The 20,315-nt window shown below is 43.0% G+C and overlaps 1 protein-coding gene across 5 annotated transcripts in view; it reads left to right on the top strand.

The window, feature by feature from the left end:
- The first annotated feature begins 711 nt into the window (after positions 1-711).
- Positions 712-20,315, top strand: part of TRDMT1 (tRNA aspartic acid methyltransferase 1) — a 56,081-nt gene continuing 36,477 nt past the window's right edge. The window contains exons 1-2 of one of the 5 annotated variants that reach the window (XM_037837654.1): positions 18,744-19,031; positions 19,139-19,276. Coding sequence is in view for 1 of the 5 variants with exons in the window: in XM_037837653.1 (XP_037693581.1) it covers positions 1,706-1,787 (82 nt within the window). In the remaining 4 variants the exon portion in view is untranslated. Of the gene's footprint in view, positions 916-1,643; positions 1,788-18,037; positions 18,149-18,743; positions 19,032-19,138; positions 19,277-20,315 lie in introns of those variants that run through there. The other 4 variants (XM_037837655.1, XM_037837653.1, XM_037837657.1 and 1 more) reach the window with 4 other exon arrangements.

Genomic DNA, 20,315 nt, shown 5'->3' with positions numbered 1-20,315 from the left:
GCTGCAGCACTGAGCTCCTTCCATCTGAGCTCTTATAGGGCTCCGGTAAATTAATCAAGACCCATACTGGAGGGGCAGGGCCACGCCCCCATGGAAATAATCTAATCAAAGGTATTACACACAGTTGGGTGGGTCACATCTCCATGGAAACAGCCTAATCCAAAGATTCCAACCTAATCAATGCTAACTCCTCTGCCCCCACAAGAGTGCATCAAAGAACATGGTGTTTTGGGGGACACAATACATCCAAACTGGCACAATAGCCAATATATATTTTCTTCTTTGTCTGAACATCCTACCTTCCTCCACGGCTCCTCCCTCTGTACCCCTCCCCCCAGTCCTACCCCCGTGAGCAGAGGAGCTGAAGGTATCTAGGCTCTGCGGGGGCTTCCAAGGAGAGAGCGTGAAGTATGATTATGGAGAAAGCTTTCGGGAGGAAATTCTACACAGAGAAGGCAGGGCCCGCGTGAGGCACACCCTGGTCTGGGAGGAACTGGAAGGGCTCAGAGGCAGGAACAACTGGAGACGGCAGAGGCTGAGGACAGGCCTGAGACGGGTCCTGGCCGCGGTCCTCCAGGGAGGTGTGCTGGAGGGCAGGTCTTGATGGCGGCCACGTGAAGAACGTGGGCAAGGAGCACAGGCAGGGGCGTGGAGAGGGAAGGGGCGTTGGTCACCGGGTTCAGGAAGGGAAGCAGTTCACTTTAAGGCAGGGTTAAGACAGTGAGTTTGCAGCCACAGCGAAGGCCCTGAGGCGTCAGAGGGAAGCGTCTGCAGCTGGCCTGGGTGGGCCCAGGCTTCACCCCACTTCCTCCCAGGAGCTCGGGGCTTTCCACCAACTCTTGGCACGCGTAGTCGTGTCTCTCCTCTATAGGGAAAGATCCATGGTCGTTTTCATCCTGACTTAGAGCGTTCACAGTGAGCAGATTCTTTCATTTACTGGTTTTGACTGCTGCTAAGTCATTCTGACTGTGTAGCTACCTTTATACCTACTGACCTTTATTTCTGGAATTGATATTATGTGGTCAATATTAGAGAAGCTGTTTCATGCGTTTATATGCATATATATGATGATGGTGGTGTGCATGTTTCCATAAGTTGAGTTGGTTTAGGAGAACATTTGCTTAAAGCAGAGGGAAAAAATGTCTCTTTTCTAGATATTTCAGTTTGTGCAGATGATGAGCACCCTCAAGTGCAGATCGGGACCCACTTTTACAAATACTAATTCAGACACGGAATCTTGGAGCTCCGTGCCCGCTTCCCTGCCCTTTATTTTAGGGACGGGGAGACCAGGCCCAGCACCAGGGCTAACACCGGGTCCCTGTCCCTCCTCCCATCCGCAGCGCGTGGCTGCTGGAGCCCACTGCAGCCCCGGGCCCAACGCTGCGTTCACGCAGTCCTTTCTCTCAGTCCCAGTCGGCGGTCCCCGGCGTGTGTTCAGCCTGGCACGACCCCGGTGTCCGCCCCCCCGGAGGGTCACTCTTCACACGGGGCAGGCAGCTACCCCCCGCCGCGGGCCGCCGCCACCTCCCAGGACGAGCAGAGCCGCGCGCGGGCCGGGCCTCCCGAGGGGCAGCGCCCACCCCGACCCCCCCGAGGCCCGGGGCCGGGGGAACCGAGACGCCGCGGAACCCTGGGCGCCGAGCGCGGGCGCGGGCGGACGGCGGCGGGGGAGCGCGCGCCGACCGGAAGGCGGCCCGGCGGCGGCATGGAGGCGCGGTGCGGCGCCGCGGCCCTGCGCGTGCTGGAGCTGTACAGCGGCGTCGGCGGCCTGCACCAGGCGCTCCGAGGTGCGGGCGGCGGGCGGCGGCGGGTGGGCCTCGGCGCCTTGGGGACCGCGCCCGGGCCTCCCTCCGGGCGGGGACCCCCGGCCCCACCCCCGGCCGCGTCCCTCCGGGGATCCTGGGGGAGTCGGGGTCCGCGGGGCGAAACCCCGCCTAGTGGGTGCGGGGGCCACCGGGGGGCGCGGGGCCCGGCGGGGGGAGGGGAGGGGAGGGGAGGGGGTGCGGGGGCCCGCCGGGGGAGGGGAGGGGTGGGGCAGAGGAAGCCTGGGGGGAAACCCCCAGAGACACCCCGTTACGCACCGATTCATTTAGTCTCCAGAAGAACCGAGTTCAAACTCATTTCGGGCTCGCATCTGTGAGTCTGTTGCAGTTCCACAACATTTCCACATCTCTGAACCTGTCTCCTAGTTCTGAAATGTAAAAAGTGATACTTTCAGAAAAGGATTATTATAAGGTGTATATGGTGCCTAGTATTTTGTAGCTATGCAAAATGCTACACATGATTCTTAGCACCTTTATCATATTCTATGTACCACTTCCATTTTGAGGGTTGTGATGTCTTTGGTGCTAAGTTGGAATTGAAAGTTTTCTTTGGTGAAAATCTTTAACAGTATTGTGCGTTTATTCTGGGCCAGGTACTGAACTAGGTACTGGGATTTGGGGATACTGAGTGAGGGGATACTGAGTGGGGATCTTGAACCAGCACGTTTATTCCTAGATTACTGAGACAGAGTCAAACATATTTCTGATACTTGGGTGCTTCCTTTTTCAGTCAAAGGCTAATGGGAGGCTATGCTATACAGACGGTATTTAACAGATTGTGCATATTAGTTTTCTGTGTGTATATATTTGAGTTTTGGCTCTAGGTAGGTTAGTGATTATTAAATTTTTACTAATCAATTACTTGCTGGCTCTCTGCTTATTTCTCAAATAAAAACTTAGCATGAAGGAAAAAAACCTTCAGTACTATTTACTTTCCTCAGTAATTTTGCATGTTCATACACATTTGTGTTTTGCCATATCTTGGAACCCTTTATGAACATGATTTTAGAGGTTGTTTAGTACTTTATCACAAGTTGTAATTCAACTATTTCTTAAATACTGCACATTTAGATTGTTTTTCAGTTTTTTGTAGGTATAAAATGTGCATAAATCCTGATTTTCTCCTTAGGAGTATTGTCTAATTGTCAAATTAATTCACCCAATAATAAAAGGCTTACTGTGTGCTAGTTACTAAGTCAAAAATTATGAGAATTTTTTAAGGCCTTTGGTTGATAAATAGCAAATTGTTTTTCAGACCCAGTGGTTTATGAGTGCCTTCCTGAAGTACAGATCCATCAAGATTGTGTGTTGTGTGTCTTTAACTTTTGCTAATTTGAAGGGGAAATTGAATTTTAATTTTCATCTTTTGATGAATGAAAAGTTAAGTAGTATCTCCTGTTTTCATTAGCCAGTGCAGCTTGAATTTGTACACATTTTTTTCAGTTGCCTCTCAACTATCCTGAATCCTAGTGCTACCATCACTTGCTTAATTGTTAAAGTTGCTCCCAGCTGTCCCCCTTGCTTCCGCTCTGCGTCCTACTCCATCTGCTCACCACACTGCAGGCTGAGAGCTCTTTGTACTGGGAACCAGATCCTGTCCCTTCCCTGCTCCAGTGGATCCCTTGGAGGTTGGAGTCACAGTCCCATCTCCTTCCAGGTGTTTGGCGATCTGGCTTCCACCTGCCTCTTCAACCCCACCTGCCACTCTCTCCTGGTTCTCTCTTTCATGTGCACTGGTCTCTACTTGATTCCTCAAACTCTCCCGGTTCCTTCTGCCTCTGGCTTTTGCAGTCTGTTATTGTCTCCACCAGAGAGTTCAAAGCCGATTTTCCCACACCAGCTTCTTTTCAGCTTTGATGTCTTCATTTGTACTTGAACTCTTCAGAACCTTCCCTGGCTGACCCCTGACAAAGTAACCTTCTTGTTTTCTCCCCACCTCCTCAAAAAATCATCTTTTGGTTTGAGGTCTAAATACTAAAGACATTGACTCAATCATATTTGATGCAAATGCTTTTCCCACACTTGTTTGTCCTCCATTCTTCATTTACTAAAGATTGATATCTTTCTGTAATAAAACACATTGCTGTTTTTCCATGTGGTTTTTATATAATAAAGGGTAATGACTGTGGAAGGTTACTGCAACATTTGTTAAGGACCTTCTGTGTCAGGCTTTGTTTTCTATAAGCTAGTGAGTGGTAGAGCCTCGATTCTGACCTAGGTCTGTTTTATGGGCTGGATTTTGTGGCCAAAAAGAAGTTCTAACCCCCAATAGCTGTGATTGGGACCTTATTTGGACATAGGGTCTATGGTAGATTGAGTTATGTACCCCAGAAGAAATGTGTTCTTAATCTTTATCCACATCCCTGTAGCTGTGAACCCATTGTGAATAGGACTTCTTAAAGATGTCATTTTTAGTCAAGTTGTGGCCCAGTTGAACCAGGGTGGGTTTTAATCTGGATTACTGGAGGCCTTATAAAGAGGACCAGGAAGGCACAGAGGCCAGAAAGGAGAGGGCATCACCAAATGATGGGAGGCAGAAATACAAACCAAGGAACCCCAAGGACTGATGGCAGCTAGCACCAGAACTCTACTGACCCATGCCTTCATTTAGACTTCTGGCCTCTGAAACCACGAGACAGTAAAGGTTGGTTAAACCAAACCAGTTTGTAGTATTTGTGATAGCACCTCTGTCAAACAAAGGCAGGGTCTTTGCAGATGTAATCAAGTTAATCAAGTGTCTGATGTCCCTGTGAGGAGGAAAGAGATGCAGACATGGACAAGGGGAAGGCCAAATGAAGACAGAGGCAGATTGCAGCGTTTTACATTCCTACCAGCAATGAATGAGTGTACCTATTTGTAAACATCCTCTCTGTTTTAATTTGCTAAAGCTGCTGAAATGCAATATACCAGATACGGGCTGGCTTTTACAATAGGGATTTATTAGTTTATAAGCTTACAATTCTGAGGCCAAGAAAATGTCCAAATCAAGGCGATGCTTTCTCCCTGAAGACTGGCTACGAGCAATCTTGGACTCCTTTGTCACATGGCAAGGCACAGGTCAGTGTCTGCTGGTCTCTCCCATTTCTTTCCAGCTTTGTTGCTTTCAGCTTCTTGCTTCCATGGCTTTCTCCATGAGCCTCTGTGACTTTCTCTCTGTGTCTTTCTCTGATTTTCATCGTCCTACAAAGGAGTCCAGTAAGAAGACTAAGACCCTCCATGAATGAGGTGGTTGACATCTCAAGTTAAGATCCTACTCCCCAAAAGATCCTACTTACAATGGGTCCACATCCACAATAATGGTTTAATTTTAAAACATAATTTTCTGGAGTCCATAAAGCCTCAAAACCATCACAGTCTTCAACATTGTTATATTCTATTTTTTAGTAGTGCCCATTGTAGTGGGTATGAAATGGTATCTCATTGTGGTTTTGATTTGTATTTCTCTAATGGCTAATGATGTTGAGCATCTTTTAAACGTGCTTATTGGCCATTTGTATATCTTTTTTTTGAGAAGTGTATTCCAGTATTTTGTCCATTTTAATATTGGGTTGTTTGCCTTTTTTTTGTTAAGTTGTAGGATTTCTTTATATATGTTTTGGGAAGGAAGGACTCATAATGTGGCAAAATTTCCAAACATAGGAAACATAGGCAAAGATTCTGGATGGCCACAAGCTAAAAAATATCTAACATTCTTTGGTACATGTTGCTCCTGTATAGGAATCACTTATGCACACTTTTGTATTACTTATGCCTATGTATTTTTATGAAGTTTTGGCTAATGAGAATCTTCCAAATGAAATATCTCCTTTCAGAAAACAAGGAAAGAAGTAGTGACATCAGTTATTTATTGGTGGAACTTGCACGGCCAACTGCAAAGATCCTATACTTTTCTCATTTTAAAATATAATCACATGGGAATGAAAAACAAAATGAACAGAGTCTGAGGAACAGAGTCTGGGACACCACCAAGCATACCAATATATACATCACAGGAATCCCAGTATGAGAAGAGAGAGATAAAGGGGCAGAAAATGTATTCAAAGAAATAATGGCTGAAAAATTCCCCAATGTGTTGAAAGGTACAAATGCACAAACCGGAGAAACTCTGGACACCAAGCTGGATGATCCCAAAGAGCTGTACACCGAGACACATTATAATCGAACTATCAAATGCCAAGAACAAAGACAGACTCTGGAAAACAGCAAGAGAAAAGTGATATCTCACATACAAGGGACCCTTGATAAAAATAACAGCTGATTTCTCATTAGAAACCACAGAGGCTAGAAGGCAATGGGATTATATATTTAAAGTGTTGAAAGAAACAGATTGTTACTGAAGAATAATATATCTGGCCATGATGTCTTTCAAAATGAGAGAGAAATTAAGACATTTCTGGGTGAACAAAAACTTAGGGAGTTCATTACCACTATGCCTGCCTTACAAGAAATGCTAAAAAAGTCTTTTGTGTTGAAAGGAAAGGACAGTAGATAGTAAGTGGAAGCTGTACAAAGAAATAAAGACCTCTGGCATAGGTAACTGTATGGGTATACCAGTTTGTAGATATTATGTCCCCCAGAAAAAGCCGTGTTCCTTGGTGTAGTATTGTGGGGGCAGATGTGTTGGTGTTGGTGAGTTGGAACCTTCGGATTGGGTTGTTTCCATGGAGATGTGACCCACCCAACCATAGGTAATGGCCCCATCCATTCAGCGCGGGCCTTGGTTAGTTTACTAGCGCCCTATGTGAAAACTCAGACAGAAGGAGCATGGAGAAGCTGCCAGCTTAGAGAGACATTTTGAAGATGGCTGTTGAAAGCTGACACTGACATTTTAGAGAACACCATTTTGAAATACAGCCTGGGAGCAAGCAGATGCCAGCCACATGCCTTCCTAGCTAACAGGGGTTTTTGGATGCCATCGACCATCCTTCAGTGAAAGTACCCTGTTGTTGATGCCTTACCTTCGACACTTTATGGCCTTAAGACTGTAACTTTGTAATCAAATAAACCTCCTTTATAAAAGCCAATCCATTTCTGGTATTTTGCATAATGGCAGCCTTAGCAAACTGGGACAATGGGTGAAAAGAAATGCTAGTATTATTGCTGTCTTTTATTTCTTACATGGCTTGAAATTCAAATGCATAAAAAATAATCACAAACCCTTGGTACTGGGCACACAATGTATAACAATGTAATTTGTGACAAGAACCACATAAAAGGAAGAAACCAAAGGATGTGGGAAAAGAGAGCATGTGTAAGCTATTGAAGTTAAGTTGGTATTAATAGAAGCTAAATTGTAATAGATTTAGGATATTAAATGTAATCTTCATGGTAACCATGAAGAAAATATCTAAAAAAATTTATACATGAGGAAATGAGAAGTGATTCAGTATGGATCATTATAAAAAGTCATCTAAACACTAAAGAAAGGCAGTAATGGAGGAAATGAGGGAAAAAGTTATAAGGCCTACAAAAAACAACTTGCAAAATGGCAGAAGTAAGTCTTGCCGTATCAGTACTTACCTTAAATGTAAATGAATCAAACTCTTCAATTAAAAGGCAGAGATTGGTAGACTGGATAAAGAAGCATGACCCAACTATACGCTGTTTATAAGAGACTAATGTAAGATCCAAAGATGGTTGAAAATGCAAATATAGAAAAAAATGCTTCATGCAAATAGTAATCAAGAGAGGTGGGGTGACTATACTAATCTCAGATAAGTAAGTTTTAAATAAAAAGCTTTCAAGAGAAAAAAAGGATATTATATATTGATAAAAAGGTCAATTCAACAAGAAAATATAACAATTATAAATGTATATGCACCTAAAAACAGGGCCCCAAAATATATGAAGAAAATATTGGTAGCATTGAAGGAAGAAAGAGTTCAACAATAATTGCTGAAGATTTTAATACAGTCCTTCAATTTTGCATAGAATGTCTAGACAGATGATCAAAAAGGAAATAAAAGACCTGAACAACACTATGAAACAACTAGATCTAACAGACATGTATGGAACACTTCACCTGACAGTATCAGAATTGTTCTTTTCAAGGGCACGTGGATCATTTTCTGGGGTAGGCCATATATTAGGGAACAGGAGAGGTCATTGTAAATTTAAAAATATTGAAATCATGCAAAATAACTTCTCTGAACACAGTGGAGTGAAACTAGAAATATAAGGAAAACTGGAAAATTTACAGGTATGTAGAAATTAAGCAGGACAGTCCTACATAACCAATGGGTTAAAGAAGAAATTGCAAATGAAATTAGAATTTAGAGATGAATGAAAATTAAGGCCCAACATGCAGTGAAGGCAGATTTCAAAGGGTAATTTATAGCTATGATCCCTTATATTAAAAAAGAGTTATTCCAAATTAGTAACCTAGAGAAACTAGAAAAAGAAAAAAAAGGTGTACCCAAAGTTAGCAGAAGGAAGGAAAAATTGAGATTAGAGCAGAGTTAAATGGAATATAGGCTAGAAAAGCAACTGAGAGAATCAACAAAACGAAAAGTTGAAAAACCCAATAATGTTGACAGGCCTTTAGTCAGAATGGCAAAAAAAAAAGAAAAAAAAAAAAGTCCCAGGCAACTAAATTCAGAAATGAAAATGTGACATCACTACTGACCTTACAGAAATGAAAGGATTATAAGGGAATACTATGAACAATTGTATAATTATATACCAACAAAAGAGATAATCTAGAAAAAATGGGGAAATTCCTAGAAATACACAAATTACCACAAGAAGTAATTGAGTCAAGAAGCAAAAGAAAACCTCAACAAACAGATAACAAGTAGAGAGATTGAATCAATAATCAAAAACCTGATTTTTCTAGGACCAGAAGGCTTCACTGGAGAATTCTACCAAACCTTTAAGGAAGAATTGACACCAATCCTTATCAGAGTCTTCCAAAGAATTCAAAAGGAAGAAACACTTCCTAATTCATTCTATGAGGTCAGCATTGTCCTGATACCAAAGCCTAATAAACACATCACAAGAAAAGAATATTGCAAACTAATTTCCCTTATGAATATAGTTATAAAAATCCTTAACAAAAACTAGGAAACCAAATCTCAACATTATATTAAAAAGATTATTCACCATGATCAAGTGGGATTTATCTCAGGAATCCAAGTGTGGTTCAATATTTGGAAATCAATTAATATAATAAACTACATAAATCAAACAAAGGAAAAAATATGGTCATCTTAATAAACACAGAGAAGACATTTGATAAAACCCAGCACCATTTCTTGATGGAAACACTCAGAACACTAGGAATAGAAGGAAATTTTCTCAAAATGGTCAAGGGCATATATGAAAACCCCACAGCTAGCATCATACTCAATGGTGAAAGACTTAACAGCTTTCCCCTTAAGAAGAGGAGGAACATAATGATGCCAGCTTTCACCACTGCTATTCAATATTTTACTAGAAGTTCTAGCCAGAGCAATTAGGCAAGCAAAAGAAATAAAGGGTATCAAAATTGGCAAATAAGAATGATACTATATTTACAGATGACATGAGCTTACATGTAGAAAATCCAAAGGAATCTACAGCAAAACTACTAGAACTAATAAACAGTTTTAGCAAAGTGGCAGGGTACAAGATCAACATGCAAAAACCAATTGTGTTTCCATATGCTAGCAATGAAAAGTCCAAAGAGGAAATTAAGAAAAACAATTCCATTTACAATATCTTAAAGAATAAAGTATTAGAATAAATTTAACCAAGGATATAAAAGTCTTTTACACTGAAAGCTAATAAAACTGATGAAGTAAACTAAAGAAGACCTAAATAAATAGCAAAACCTCCCATGTTCATGGATTGGAAAACTTAATATTGTTTAGATGACAATACTACCCAAAGTGATTTACAAATTCAATGCAAACCCTGTCAAACTTCCAGCAGAATTTCCATTTGCAGAAATCCTCGAATTCATATGGAACGGCAAGGGGTGCCGAATAGCCAGACAATTTTGAAAAAGAGGTACAGAGTTGGAGGGCTCATACTTCCTGATTTCAAATTGTGTTATTAAGCTATAGTAATCAGAATAGTGGGGTATTGGCATAAAGATAGACAGCTAGACCAGTGGAACAGAATTGAAAGCCCAGAAATCAACCCACACATCTGTGGCCAGTTGATTTTCAACAAGGGTACTAAGTACATGCAATGGGAAAAAGAATATCCTCCACAAATGTGGAGGTGTTGGAGGAACTGGCTATACACATGCAAAATAGTGACGTTATACCCCTTCCTCACACCAGATACAAAAATTAACTTAAAGTGTATCAAAAACCTAAACAAGAGCTAAAACTGTAAAACTCTTAGAAGGTAACATAGGGGCAAATCTTCACAACCTATGATTTGTTAATGGATCTTAGCTATGATGCCCAAAGTGCAAGCAACCAAAGAAAAAATTGATAAATTCTACTTCATCAAAATTCAAAACTTTGTTGCATCAAAGGATATTATCAAAAAGTTCAAAGATGTTATAGAATGGGATGAAATGGTTGTAGACTGTATATTGGATAAGGGTTTAATATCCAGAATATATAAAGAATTTTACAACACAACAACAAAATGATAAACAACCCATTTATAAAATGGGCAAAGGACTTGAATAGACATTTTTGCAAAGAAAATATACAAATGGCCAGTAAACACATGAAAATATGCTTAACATCAGTAGCCATTGGGCAAATGCAAGTGAAAACCACAGTGAGGTACCATGTCATACCCACTAGGATGGCCATTATGTTAAGAAAATGGAAAATCACAACTGTGGGAGAGGATGTGGAGAAATTGGAAATCTAGTTCATTGTTGGGGGGAATGTAAAATGGTGCAGCCACTGTGGAAAGCAATACAGCCATTCCTCAAGAAGTTGAATACAAGCTTACAACATGACCTGGCAATTCCACTTCTGTGAGTATACCGAAATAGAGTACAAACAGGGCCTCAGACACTTACTTGCACCCCAGTGTTTATAGCAGCATTATTCACAATAGCCAAAAGGTGGAAACAACCTGAGTGTCTTAAAAAAAAAAAGAATGGATAAACAAAATATGTTGCATAAACAAAATGGAACATTATTTGGCCATAAGAAAGAATGAAGTTTTGAGACATACTGAAACATGGAATAACCTTATAAACCTTATGCTGAGGGAAATAACCAAGACATATAAGGATAAGGATTGCATGATGTCATTCATAAGAAATGTCTGGAAATAGCACATTTGCAGAGACAAAGTACATTACTGGTTAACAGGAAGTGGGGGCAGGGAGGAAGGGAGCATGCATGTTTGATGGATGTGGAGTGTTTTTAAGTAAACGTTATAAAAATATGTAATAGCATGGGAAGAGTAAAATGTGGTTTAAGGTGGTTTATTAGGAAAGCTCTAGCTAGATGAGTACTTTCCATATAGTCAGATATTGGAGAAAGTCTTAAAAGCAAGTAGGCCTGCTCTACCAAATAATTTGTCAAGACCTTCTGAGGTGTTGTTTTGAGTTTTAGCCACATAATATCTAATCATACTTCGTGAGGATTACTCAGCCTTTAACATTTTCTGTTAGAATGTTATGCCTCTCATTTGTCACTCATTATTCATTTTCTGAATCTCTTGTCTTTATTCCTCAATAGTTCATATGCCAACTCAGAGCTCTGCACTTTGTGTTTACACTTGCTAATTAGGTACATTGTAATTAGGTGTGTTTATAACTGAATCATGCAAGTACATTATGAGGAAGTATGTTTCCATGTAGATGTGAATGTTATTGAAGGATATTTTTGGGAAATTGGTTGTAAGCAGTTAAGAGTTTGAACTGCTTTTATATTTGTCTTTAGGTTTGTAACATTTTGCTCTTCATGCCTATTTTCCCATAGTTACTCTTATATGACATGTTGCCAGATTTAAAGTGAAGCAATGGAAAAACCTGATGCATTTAAAATATTTATACTTTTGTTCTATTTTATCAATGTAAGTTAGCAGATTGTGTGTTTTTTCCAAACTTGAAATTAAAATAGAAAATATGTAGTATGAATTTTGTGTATATCCCATTGGACAATGTAACTACCTATCTTATGTAACAAATCATGAATGCTTACTTCACTGCAGAATAGTTATCACTGTATTCTACCAATCAGCTTCCTTCTCCAGTGTGAATGAACGGATGACCAATTTAGTTTGTTTTAGGACCTATCGGGACTTTTAGGGGGCTCAATAACTAGTGCCCCTCTTCCCAGCTCTGAATAAATTGAGAAATGAAAGAGAAGAATAAGACAAATAAGAAATCAAAATCTGTATCATTTTTATTACTAATAAAGGTGAGATTTGAGGACTGGGCAGTGAGAGGGCCTGACGGTCAGCTGGCACTCACCCAGCTGGAGGAGCCTGGGAGCCCTGTCCCTGCTGGCAGTTAATTCCCAAGAGGAGGCAGGGTGGAGCGGAGCCAAGCCTGGTTTGTTCTTCCTAGATTAACCATTGAGGAAGTCACTCCTTCCCAGGGGAGAGCAAGGAAGGCACTTCGGGGGTGGGGGCAGGCAGGAGAATAAAACGAATGGAGACCACTCGCTGGCTGGAAGGATCGGGCCTGAGAAAGAAGCGTTCCTACCTCACATTACTCCCCCCCTTCACACATGCACGCGTGCATGCACCTGCACAAACACACGCGCACACCGCATTTCCCATTTCCCTTGCTGGACACCTGCAGGAATCCTACAGGTGTTGCGAGATCATCTGTTGGGAAATCCGGGCATCCTTTTGCTATTTGAAACTTGAGTTACCAGTGGCTCTGGCAGTTTCTTGGTCTGCTGTATGGCAGCTTGGTCCTCGGCCACTCTGCTCTCGGCTCCCTGATAGTCGCCGTGGACTGTCAGGTGGGGAAGCTTCAGGGGGGCCGTGCAGGCTCCTGGCTAAAAGCCCCATCTGGGGTGAGGGGCCTCCTGGGAACTAGGCCTCCTCACTTCCCAGCTTGTGACCTGGGGCAAAAACACAGCTTTCTGCATCTGTTTCCTCTAAAATGGAAACAATAATAGTGCCTTCCTCAAAGGGGGGTTATGAAGGTTATAAGTTAATAAAAATAAAGCATTTGAATAGAGCTGGTGCCGGAATAAACACTGCTGAGGGTTTAGATTTTATTTTTTCAATCTTTATTCAGCCTTGTCCTTGAACATTAAAATGTGAAACAAAACAGCAAAACAAAGGAATAAGAAAAACAAATGTCCTAAAATAACTACATTGCTTCCAGTATGCTTCTACCGTACCCCCAGAAAATTAACGATCCATAGTTAAGCATTCCCGTATCATTAAGATTACCCTCAATATCTTATCTGTTCTTATTAGATTATCGTTCCCCCTTCACTAGTTGCTGTCTATCTCCAGGTTCCCTATATTGTACAATAGAAGACACTTGTTTTATGTTTTTCACAAAGTTCACATTTGTGGTAACATACAGTCTCTCTCCTTTTGTATCTGACTTATTACACTCAACATTATGTCCTCAAGGTTCATCCATGTTGTCATATGCTTCACCACCTTGTTCCTTCTCTCTGCTGCCTAGTATTCCATTATATGTATGGACCACAGTTTATCCACTCATTTGATGTAGGACTTTAGCTTGTTTCCATCTCTTGGCAATTGTGAACAATGCCACTGTGAACATCCGTGTGCAAATATCTATTCGTGTCACTTCTTTAAGGTCCTCTGGGTAAATACCGAGAAGTGAAATTGCTGTATCGTAGGGTAACTTAATACCTAGTTTTCTGATGAACCGCCAAACTGTCTTCCAGAGTAGCTGAACCATTATACAGCACCACCAGCAGTGAATAAGGGTTCCAGTTTCTCCACATCCTCTCCAGCATCTGTAGCTTCGTGTTTGCTTAATGGCAGCCATTCTTCTTGGTGTGAGATGGTACCTCATTGTGGTCTTGATTTGCATTTTTTCATGTGTGTTTTAGCCATTTGTATTTCCTCTTCAGAGAAATGTCTCTTCATATCTTTTGCCCATTTTATAGTTGGACTATTTCTACTACTGTCATTGAATTGTAAAATTTCTTCATATATATTCAAGATATCAATCTCTTGTCAGATACATGGTTTCCAAATATTTTCTCCTGTTGAGTTGGCCGTCTCTTTACCTTTCTGACAAATTCCTTTGAGGTACAGAAGCTTTTAATTTGGAGGAGTTCCCGTTTATCTATTTTTTCTTTTGTTGCTTGTGCTTTGGGTATAAGGTCTAAGAAATGACCTCCTAATACTAGGTCTTGAAAATGTTTCCCTACATTATCTTCTAGGAGTTTTATGGTGGTGTCTCTTATATTGAGGTCTTTGATCCACTTTGAGTTAATTTTTGTACAGGATGTAAGGTAGGGGTCCTCTTTCATTCTTTTAGTTATAGATATCCAATTCTCCAAGCCCTATTTATTGAAGAGGCTGTTATGTCCCAATTCAGTGTTTTTTGGGGCCTTATAAAAAAATCAGTCAATGATAGATCTGGGGGTCTATTTCCGAATTCTCAATTCAATTCTGTTGATCGACATATCTATGTTTGTGCTGATACCATGCTGTTTTGACTACTGTGATTTTATAGGAGGCTTCAAAGTCAGGCAGTGTAAGTCTCCCACTTCAGTTTTCTTTTTTAGAATATTTTTAACAATTTGAGACATCTTTCCCTTCTAAATAAATTTGATGACTAGCTTTTCCAAGTCTGCAAAGTAGATTATTGGATTTTTGTTGGGAATTGTATTAAATCTAGAGATCAGTTTTTATTAACTTATAACCATCTCTTTAGGTTTTGTTTGAAATGTTTTTTTTTTTTAATTTTTTGATAAAGTTTAAAAAATAAAATAAATTACAGCTTTCTTTTTCATTTGGAATATCTTGAATATTTTCCCTTGCCCTTAAATGTATTTGTAATCTTGGTTTTTAAAGATTGGTTGGTATTTCATTTTATGGAAGTGCTATCATACTTGTTCAAACTAATCACCAATTTTGGATGTTTAGATTGTTTATAATTTCTCTCTATTATAAATAAATGGCATAATTTATCTTAGATATACATTTTTCACTTCATCTCTAATTATCACCTTGTGCATTAGTTTCCTATGACTGCTATGATAAATAACTACAAACTTAGTGACTTAAAACAATACAAGTCATTTTCTTACAGCCCTGGAGGTCAGAGCCCTGTGTTCCTTGGCTCATGACTGCTTCTGTCATCACATCTTCTGTGACTGAACCTCATCCCTCCCTCTTGTGATGACATCGGGCCCCCTGGAAAATCCAGGATAATCTCTTCCATCCCGCCCCATCTGTGGGGTCCCTGCTGCCCTGTGCACAGCAGCGAACGTGGCCTCCTGAACGAGGTCTGGTCTTGGCCGGGGCTCCTGGGGGCTGACCTCCGTATCTCTGGGATTTCCAGGGACAGGAGGGCCGTTTGGTACCGGGGCACACCTGGTGGTTTAGGCTAAGGAGGCCTCGGGGAACGTGGGAGTGGGGGGCACACCAGGAGGACTACCTGTGATCAGGGGGTACAGCTTTGAGCCAGGTCCTGCTGGCCTGACCTCCCGACCTCTGGGAGGGGAGGGGCTGCAGGTTGAGGTGAGCCACGTGGTGATCAGTTCCACCAGTCACCCTGCAACGAGACCGGGGAAGCTCAGGGTGCTGTAGCTCAGGGCTTCCAGGATTGACTAGACATGTCGCTGTGCCGGGAGGGTCGTGCCCTGACTCTGTGGGGAGAGTCCTGGAAGCTTTGTGCCTGAGACCCTCCAAGGCCCTCGCCCCAGCACCTCATCATCTGGCTTCTTTTGATTTTTATCCTTTTTGATGTAATAAAATTACAGTCGTGGACATAGCGCGTTCCTGAGTCCTGTGAGTTGTTCTGTGGGGGTGGTGGGAGTCCCTGAGTTTGTAGCCAGTTGGTGGGAAGCGGGGCCGGCCTGGGAACCCCCGAGCTTGGGGCTGCTGTCTGCATTGAGGGTGGCTCATGGGGGCCTGCGGAGTCTGGTGTGACTGGGCGGCCAGGGCACAAATTGCCCTGCAGCTGGGGTCAGATGTCACCACGCCCATGAGGTCACCCTTCGGGGTTGGGGTGTGCCTACCACACCTTAGGGGTGTGCCCGAGTGTAGTCATTTCTAAGGCTTTGGATGCGTGCTTCCCTTCTACCCCGAGATAGCGGGTGGTGCCCTGGGCTGGCGCTCCTGCTGAGAGCTGCCCCTCATTGTCCTTCCTGGCATTTGATATTCTCATTTTAAAGTCTTTGCACTTTTGATAATAGTAATAGTGGACATGTTTTCAGGGATTATTTAGGTTGGCACCAATCTAAGAGCTTCATAGGTATTAGCACACTGAATCCTCAGAAACCATATGACAAGGGCACCTGGTCACCCCTGCTTTAGAGATGAGGACGATAAGGCCTACAGAGGTGACCTGAGTGACCTAAGTCACCCTGCTGGGAATGGGAGGGGGAAGGGAGGGCGCAAGGAGGAGGGAGAGAGAGGGGAGAGGAAGAGAGACACGGGGAGGGAGAGAGGGAGGGAAGTGGGGGGAGAGAGGGAGAAGGACAGGGAGAGGAAGGGGAAGAGAGGGGTGGGGGGAGACAGAGAGAGAGAGGGCCTGAATCTGTCTTCCTCGGGACACGAGTCCCCCTGTGCACACCAGGCACGTTGAATGCAGAGTGTGCAAGGCCATGCCCCTGCCAGCTGTGATAGAAAGACAGCCGCAGAGCTGATGCTGTGGTGTGCTGCGCAGCCGGGTGGAAAAAGGTTTGCAGAGAATTGTAGAGTCATGAGGAGCTGTAGGAGAAGAAAATGTTTTTGGAATCAAGCAACTGAAGTTCATTTTCCTCCGAGCTGTGCTGCCCAGCCGGTATTTTCCAGCCTCCTGCAGCTCTGTAAACCTCAGCCCTTCCTCTAGTCGTGCCAGGGTGGGGTTGGAAACTCTGTGAGGTCAACAGTGATGAAACATACACATTTTTCGACCTAAAGAATAAGCTAAAGCAAAGAGGGTCTCCAAATGGCAGGACAAATTTAGAGAGGATTTTTTAGTTTAATTTTGGGGAACTTAATGAGTGATATAATAATTACATTTTTTCCCTCTTACAATTTATAAATTGTAGTTTAACATTTACATTTTTTACATCTTTTTTTCCATTCACAGTTAACTAGATACAGATAACTAATGCTTTATTTCTTGACTTTTCCATGAATATGTCAGGAATTATCACCTTTAAATTATGAGAAAGGATTACCCACATTTAAACATTTTATAGTGATAAACCATTCATAACACTTGTTCATTCAAAGCAGCTGAATCACCTGGGTTTATACCAGTCATTTCTTAACTATATAAATAAGTGTGCCTTTAAACACAGCAGTGTCCTTAAAACAGAGACCTAAAGCTTCATGGGGAAAATGGAGAAGACAGATTTGTATCCTTTTATTCTGTAAGTATATAAATAGGTAGTTTTCAATGCATTCCATTTTTGGTCATGTTAGTTAATTGTTGATCTCTAAAAGACTACTACAATGTAGTTTAAGTTTTGATTTTTCTTTTGACTCTTGTTGAGTTTGTGGGATAAAATAATGCAGTGAGACATAGCTGTTTGCTCTATGTGTGGCTGTGTATGTTAGTGTGTGAGTGTGTGTGTGTGAGCGTGAGAACCTATGGTCACAGCCCCATTGGCATGTGTTGAGAATATAAACAAACCTTTCTTGTGTAGACTTGATACTTTCTTATTTTTATTTCTCAGGGTCACATCTAAGAGAAGTATTGAAATTTTTTGCTTCCAGAGAAAAATAGTTTTTTGTTTGTTAGCCTTTAACCAATTATAAAAGTAGTACATTCTCTGTGTAAAAAGAAAGAAAAAAGAAATCAAACAATACAAAAAAATTTAAAGGAAAAAGTAAGAATTACTCCCAAATTCTATCATCAAGAGATAGCCTATGTTGTCATTTGCTGTTTCTTTTCCTGTGTATACATATACATTCATATATACTGTTAGAATCTTAGATTATTATTCAACAGTATATTTTTTATAACTTGCTTTTTGTACTCAACAATATGGATCTCATTTCTGTCAGGAAATATAGATTATTATCATTATAACGTGTCTATTCTTATGCATGTATGTAGTCTCACATTTACATTTTAAAATATTTCTCCAAATATTTCCTTAGTGTGAATTTCCAGAAATGGACTAACCCGGTTGACTACCAGGAGGGCTCCGTTGCTTAAACCACAGCCGCTGTGCGGAAGGGCACGTTTTCTCAAACGCCTGACGGTGCTAGAGAGTGTGCAGCTTATTAAGTGTTTGCCCGTCTGATAGGTACATAATTGAGGGGGTTTCTGTCATTTGTGGTGACTTCACAGTACCCCGTGTGCATCCTTCTGTATGACTATTGATCATTTAAAATTCTGTTTGAAATGCCTGTCTTTGAATTTTAATTTTAACTGTTTATTTTCAGGAGTTGAATTTTGTGGAAATTGATAAGTCTGCACTTCCGAAAACATCATGCGTTCCTAAAAGACACTGGTGACCCCGTTTGCCAGTAGCGCCCAGCTCTTTGGGGTTTTTAGTGTCCCCGTGGAGGAGGAGGGGTCGGGGAGCCCCCGAGGCAGTCCTTGCTCTCCAGGTGGGGGCTGCTGCCCCTTGCTTCAGTGAGGACTCTAGGGGAGGGTCTGATGGAGAGGAGGCCTTCTCTCTGCAGGCGCCCCGTCAGTTCTCGGGGCTCCGGCGCTCGGCGGCGGGCTTGCCCTGCTGGGGTTTGGGTGCAGCTGCACAGAGGGTCGCGTGTGTTAGGTGTGGTCACACGAACGCCTGTTGGAACTGCTATTTGCCAGTGATAGAAAACTCAAACCAAACTGGTTCATGCAGAAGTTGTAATTATTGACTGCTGTACTCACCAAGTCCATGTGTAGGTGGCTTGAGGAAGGGGCTCAAATCATGTCTGTAGGAACCAGTTTTCCTCTCTGTTGTCTCAGCTTTGTTTCTTCTGGCCGAGGCACACTTTCACATGTGCTCTCCTCTGGCTTCTGTCCTCCAGAGCCAAACCCATTGAGGCGGAGGCAGCAACCCCTCGATCCCGGGGAAAGCCAGGGCCCTCTTGCTCATGCGACTGGTTTCTCTGGAGTGTGAGTCTGTCCTTGGACCACCTGGGAGTCTTACTAGTTCAGGCCTGACACCTGCTTTCCTGGGAGTTGAGAATGAGGTGAGATCCCCAAAGGGAACCTCGGCCTGTGGCCAGGAAAGGGGCTGGGCACAGGAGCAGGTGCAGGTGTGGCTGAGACTCGTGCCCTTCATGTCTTGTCTTCCCAGGCCTGGCAGGGCTGCGCCTGGAGGGCACTCCGGATGCTCTCAGTGCCGGGGCAGCTCTGAAGGGCGGCAGCTGCAACGTTTGCCAGGTGACAGCCTTCTGTGGGGCGGCCTGGGAGTGACATTGCAGTTGTTTTCCAGGTAAAAATTAGACCTAAATGTCAAGCAATCTACTGAAATGAACCTTGAGACACGATCATAAACACGAAGCAGAGGCTCGTGAAACACCCTGCAGGCCAGTGCTGCCCTCCGGAAGGACAGGGAAGGGTGCAAACCTCAGGGGGCACTGACTCGGGAAATCACAGTTCACGCGAGCTCGCAGTCTGCGCAGTCGGCAGACATTCACCTAGGCCATCACCTGCCAGTGAGGGTGTGAGGAGGGCCAGGGGCTCGGCCCAGGGCGTGGTGGACACCCTGACGGGACGGGCTGAGAGGGCCATGGGGACCCCAGAGGGACATGGGGTCCCCAGTCCAGCCTCCATCGCAGACTGGTTGGCCCAGAGAAGCCCCCTGAGGAGGGGGTGCCTGTCCGAGCTAGTCCTGAGGGACCCGTGGGCATGACCTGGGACAGCGGAGCAGTGTCCAGTTCTCCTAATTCTGTGCAGAGGTACAAGGGCTGAGAAACTGCTCCATTTGGGGCTCGCTAAGCAGTTTGGTTTGGCCTGAGGGAAAAGTGTGCATGTGCGTGTGGCGGGTGTGCATTGGAAGAGAATGCCGGTGGGGTGGCGACAGCCCTGAGCGAGACCAGGCAGGTCCAGGGTCCGGGCCCACTCGGGGTGTGGATTTCTCAGTGGACGGTGGTGGCCATCAGGGGCTCTCAGCAGTGGGATGAGGGGGTACTCTAACCTGGAGGAGGCCTAGGGGACCCATGAGTGCATCTTACTCCTGTGAGTTATGAAGAAACAGCGTTTGGTGCTATCATTTTTTATTTAAAAATTAATTTATTTATTTTTGCGTGGTTAAATATACATAACATAAAATCATTTTCACTATTTTAAGTGGACAGTTCTCTGACATTGTGTACACTGTTAACACTACGTAACTTTCCCCACTATTTCCAGACTGCTTTCATCATCCCAAACCAAAACTCATATTCTTGGCAGTAACTCCCCATTCCCCCTCTCCTCCCTCCCCTGGTAACCACTGTTCCGCTTTCCGTCTCTGAATGTGCTGATTCTAA

This window comes from Choloepus didactylus, chromosome 5 (assembly GCF_015220235.1).
Source record: "Choloepus didactylus isolate mChoDid1 chromosome 5, mChoDid1.pri, whole genome shotgun sequence".
NCBI classification, from domain to species: domain Eukaryota; kingdom Metazoa; phylum Chordata; class Mammalia; order Pilosa; family Megalonychidae; genus Choloepus; species Choloepus didactylus.
Note: the sequence above shows the minus strand (reverse complement) of the source record. Positions and strands in the feature narration are given on the sequence as shown.